At 44.5% G+C, this 5708-nt stretch overlaps 1 protein-coding gene across 2 annotated transcripts in view; it reads right to left on the bottom strand.

Moving 5' to 3' along the window:
• AADAC (arylacetamide deacetylase) overlaps positions 1–5708 on the bottom strand; it is a 54341-nt gene that overhangs the window by 16941 nt on the left and 31692 nt on the right. For both annotated transcript variants that reach the window (XM_019503148.1, XM_019503147.1), the window contains one exon: positions 553–775. In XM_019503148.1, the coding sequence (XP_019358693.1) occupies positions 553–775 (223 nt within the window). The remainder of the gene's footprint in view (positions 1–552; positions 776–5708) is intronic.

The raw sequence follows: 5708 nt of genomic DNA, 5'->3' as shown, positions 1-5708 counted from the left end.
GAGAAGGCTGAGGGGGGATCTTGTGGCCTGTTATAAACTGGTTAGGGGGGATCAGCAGGCGCTGGGGGAGTCCCTGTTCCCCTGAGCACCGCAAGGAGTGACCAGGAACAATGGTCACAAGCTGGCGGAGGGAAGGTTTAAGTTGGACATCAGGAGGTGCTACTTCACCGTCAGGGAGGCTAGAGTCTGGAACCAGCTTCCAAGTGAGGTGGTGCAGGCTCCCACCCTGGGGGTTTTTAAGAGGAGGTTGGATGACCACCTTACTGGGGTCGTTTGACCCCAGTGCTCTTCCTGCCATGGCAGGGGGTCGGACTAGATGTTCTGCTCAGGTCCCTTCTGACCCTAGAAACTATGAAACTATAGAGAGACTAGAACATGTATCAGTTTTGAATGAAAGAAGTTCTACTTCACCTGTTACAATAATATGTTTCTTATCTAATACGTCCCTTCCTGTAAACAGATACCATAAAACGGCAACACTTTACACTAGCAGCTGACAGCTGCCACACAAGATCCTAGCTAGTGAAAACAAGAAGTTTTCCTTGTGCTTACCTGAGCCTCCAACGCACCACCCTCCACCATGAATGTAAATTACTGCCCTTTTCAATTCACTGGACTGCTTCCTGGGTACATATAACCGAACTGGAACATTCTCAAATTCTGTATCTGTCACAGTGACATTTTCATCAGATGTTGGTGGAACATATTCATAACTTGTGATCATCATCAGAACTTCCATGTAGTGCATCAGACCCAGCTGCTCAGCTAAACCAGCCTGAGATCAAAGAAAGAAAGATCAAAGTTGAGTTTAAGATCACTACCTTACGTATCATTTGAGTTATATTTCTGAATTACATTTTAGGTTCAATTAGGGACCTCTTCTTTTCTTAACTCAATAAGGCTAAGGACAGATAGTCAAAAATCCTGAGGCTGAATCAGTTCAGTTTTTCCAGGTTAGTTTAAACTGCACAGATTAAACTGAGAAACAAATGGACAGACATTCACTTTTGATTCAGGAAATGCAACCACGTGCCTGCAGTGGGTCAAGCCAGAAACTCCAGGGATGCTAAAGCACAGCTCTCTGGCACATAGCCAGCATGGGCTGTGTGTTTTCTTCTTTTTTCTACTGCTCCCGAGGTCTCTGAGATTTTCAGTCCAGAATTACAACAGCAGGACTCTGCAGAGTTACTCATCACTTCCTCTTCTTTTTCCAGGTGCCTCTGGGATTTGTAGTCCACAGTAGCAGCCAGCAATAAGTTTTTAGCAAGGCAGGACAGTTCTGTACTCAGGGTAAGGGAAGTTTACACCCCTCCCTGGCCCCAGACCCCAGCCAGGGTTTGCCAGAGGATGAGGAGGGGGGAGGAAGTCCCTGCCTCCCCTTTACCCCTCAATCCTTCGCTGTTGGAGAAGACAACGCAGCCCAGCCCAGGGGTGGAAAGCATGCTGGGATGCTGAGAGACTGTGATTTAACTTGAACCAAGAAAGGGTCTGGGACAGAAGTTTCATAAACTGGTTTGACCCAACTCAGGTAAATCTGATACTACATTCAACCAGGTTTATCTTAAACCAGTTTTAGCCATTTTGAAACTGGTTTATGTACACTGAAATTCTATTCTGTTACAGGTTTAAACCAGTTTCTAATCACTTAAACCAATTTATGTGCAACTTCCAGCCCTAGAGCTTTGCCATTGCCATCAATGGCTGAGTCTGTTACACATGCTTTGTAGATTTATCTTAATAATAAGGGACCATTGCTATTAGTGAGACTGTAGATTAACATCTGCAGAAGATAACCTTCCACTCCCAATATCCCAAAGTGCCAAAACATGTCAATCTTCATTCTTTCTTCGACATAACATTCTGCAGATAGATCATTAGCCCTAGGAGGCAGACTGTCAGGACAGTTTTGGTCCCTCAGAAATCTTTAAAATTGTCCACCAAAGAATCAATTCGATATACCCCACTTTTGACTTTTATTCAGGTGCTTTACAAAGGAGAAAGGCAAGAAAAGCACAAAACATTAACTTACAATTAATGGACACACTCTTAGACACAGAAATTATGTCTGCATCTAGTTTTTGTTGACAAGTTTAATTTATGTTATGATCTGAGGCTCCCTCTAGAATATGTTTCCAAAATACAGACACCAGAAACTTCACTTTCAGCAGCTTTGTTCACAACTAATGTCCATGAATAAAGAGGTTTAGGCAGATATTTTTATTGCTAAAAATAGATGTAAAAACTGAACATAACTATCACAAGGGAATCTGAGGAAATTACATGATAAATTTATTTAGCCCGTGGCATCACAGCTGATGGAAGCTGGTACTCACATGATGAAGTCAGAATAAAAAAGCCTAATAAATCCATTTTTATTTAGTGAAGAGTACATGTCTTGTATCTCTGAAGTGCAGAATATTCTATTCAAAAGTAATAACAGATCTAAAGTAAAACTCAGAATTCCTTGGGGAAGCATTCTATAATTTTCATAGATTTATAGACTTCATAGATTTTTAGGGTTGGAAGGCACCTCAGTAGATCATCAAGTCTGAGCCCCTGCCTTGGGCAGGAAAGAGTTCTGGGGTCAGATGACCCCAGCCAGGTGCTTGTCCAGTCTTCTCTTAAAGACCTGCAGGGTAGGAGAGAGCACCATCTCCCTTGGAAGCTCACTCCAGATTCTGGTAAACTTTACCATGAAGTTCTTCCTGATGTCCAATCTAAATCTGCTCTTTGCCAGTTTGTGGCCATTGTTTCTAGTCACCCCAAGGAATGCCCCGATAAACAGAGTATCTCCTATTCCTTGATGCCCCACCCCAATGAATTTGTAGACAGCCACAAGATCACCTCTCAGCCTACTTTTGTGGAGGCTGAAGAGATCCAGGTCCTTCAATCTCTCCATGCAGAGCCTTACCTGCAGGCCCCTAATCATATGAGTAGTCCTCCTCTAGACCCTCTCAAGGTTATCCTACTCCTTCTTGAAGTGCGGTGCCCCAAACTGGATGCAGTACTTCAGCTGCAGCCTTACCAAAGCTGCATAGAGGGGAAATATCACCTCCTTAGACCTGTTCATGATGCACCTGCTAACGCATGATAGAGTGTGGTTAGCTTTACTTACCACTTCATCCCACTGATGACTCATGTTCATCATGGAGTCTACTATGACTGCAAGATCCCTTTCTGTTAGTGTGCTACTTAGAAGGTCATCCCCCAGTCTGTATGTGTTGATGATTCTTTCTCCCTAGATGCAGCACTTTTTACTTATCCTTGTTAAACTCATCAGTGATTTGGATGAGGGGGTACAAAGCACCCTGTTCAAGTTTGCTGATGACACTAAGATGTGGGGGAATGTGGGCACAATAGAGGGGAGCAACAGGCTACAGTTGGACCTAGATAGGTTACAAGGATGGGCGGAGGAGAATAGGAGGGGGTTTAACACAGACAAGTGTAAGGTGATGCACCTGGGGAGGAACAACCGGCACCATACATACAGGCTGGGGAACTCCCCTCTTGTCAGCATGGAGGTGGAAAAGGATCTGGGAGTCATTATTGACTCCAAGATAAACATGAATCAGCAATGTGGGGAGGCGGCTAGGAAGGCCAACTGCACCTTGTCGTGCATCCACAGATGCATCTCGAGCAGGTCCAAGGAGGTGATCCTCCCCCTCTATGCGGCACTGGTCAGGCCGCAGCTGGAGTACTGCGTCCAGTTCTGGGCGCCGCACTTTAAGAGGGATGTGGACAGCATGGAGAGGGTCCAGAGGAGGGCCACTCGTATGATCAAGGGACAGCAGGGTAGGTCCTATGAGGAAAGGTTGCAGGACCTGAACCTGTTCAGCCTTCAAAAGAGAAGGCTGAGGGGGGATCTTGTGGCCTGTTATAAACTGGTTAGGGGGGATCAGCAGGCGCTGGGGGAGTCCCTGTTCCCCCGAGCGCCGCAAGGAGTGACCAGGAACAACGGTCACAAGCTGGCGGAGGGAAGGTTTAAGTTGGACATCAGGCGGCGCTACTTCACGGTCAGGGCGGCTAGGGTCTGGAACCAGCTTCCAAGTGAGGTGGTGCAGGCTCCCACCCTGGGGGTTTTTAAGAGGAGGTTGGATGACCACCTTACTGGGGTCGTTTGACCCCAGTACTCTTTCTTGCCATGGCAGGGGGTCGGACTAGATGTTCTGCTCAGGTCCCTTCCGACCCTAGAAACTATGAAACTATGAAACTGCATCCTATTCTGTTTTGCCTATTTTTCCAACATGTCCAAATCCACCTGAATCCATTCCCTGCCCATCCATGTGTTTACTTTGCCTCATAATTTGGTGTCATAGGCAAATTTGGACAGAGTGCTCTCCACACCCTCATCCAAGTCACTGATAAAAATATTGAACAGCTCAGGTCCAAGGACCAAACCTTGGGGGACACCACTGCCTACATACATCTCTGATACCGACTCATCCACCACCAGTCTTTGGGTGCATTCCATAAGCCACTTTGCCACCCACCTGACAGTGTAATCATCTACATCGCATCTGCTTAGTTTATTCATCACCTGCTTAGTTTATTTATAAGAATGGGATGAGACACTGTATTGAAGGCCTTTTTAAAATCCAAGTAGATGATATCTACCTTGACAACTGTATATAAGCATTTTGTGACTTGGTCATAAAAAGAAACAAGAATAGTCAGGAAGGATCTATGTGCTATGAATCCATGCTGGTTGCCCTTCAGCATTATTTTTCCTGCTGGACTTTCACAAATGTGTCCCTTAATCATTTTTTCAAAGGTTTCCCAAGGATAGAGGTGAGACTAACCAGCCTATAGTTACCACAATCCTCCTTTCTCCCCTTCTTGAAAATAGGGACCACACTGGCCCTTTTCCAGTCATCTGGGACCTGACTGGAGCACCACAAGTGCTCAAATAGTCTTGCCAGTGGTTCTGCTATAACACTGGCTAATTCCCTAAGCAAGCTTGGACAAAGATTGTCTGGGCCTGCTGACTTAAACATGTCCAGCCTCTCCAAGGGTCCCTTCCCTAGGTCAATGCTAACTGTTGGTAGGCTGGTGTCCCTCTTGTGCCCGTCTACAATCCAAATGGGAGATATGCCTTTATCCGTGTTCAGGAATACAGATGTTAAAAACTCATTGAAGAGCTCAGCTTTGTCACTCCTATCTGTCACCAGTTGCCCTAGTCTGTCCTGTAGGGGTTCTATGTTGCCATGTGCCTTATTTTTGCTTCCTATATGCCTGAAGAAGGACTTTTATTTTATTGCTGCATTTTATAATGTTGTGTTAGATTTCTATGTTACTGTGCTAGTAACAATTGGAACAAGATAGCTGAGTTTTATATCTCTGAAATAATCAGGAATTATTTGAAGAATGTTAAACTTTTTTAGTATTGTAACCTCGGCCCTGCAAAACACTAAGCAATTGCTTGAGCTCTCCACATGTAGATTATTGAACCCCTCAAAATATTTCTTATTGCTATGAAGAAAACCATCCTGTCATAGCGAACTAAATTGAATCCCTTTTACAGGAAGTCTTTTTCCTTCATGGAACAGATTCAGTAGACTTCAGGGAAGGTATTTCATGCAATATAAATGTTATTGATTTTACCATATAGGATATTGTTTTGCTAATGTATTGCTTGTCAGTAGTCAGTTGGCTAAAACACAATTTATATTACAAAGGAATACAAAGAAAGCTGAAATGTAGTGCTGTGT

Source organism: Gavialis gangeticus, unplaced genomic scaffold, assembly GCF_001723915.1.
Source record: "Gavialis gangeticus isolate Ggan-Ray unplaced genomic scaffold, GavGan_comp1, whole genome shotgun sequence".
Classification (NCBI taxonomy): domain Eukaryota; kingdom Metazoa; phylum Chordata; order Crocodylia; family Gavialidae; genus Gavialis; species Gavialis gangeticus.
Note: the sequence above shows the minus strand (reverse complement) of the source record. Positions and strands in the feature narration are given on the sequence as shown.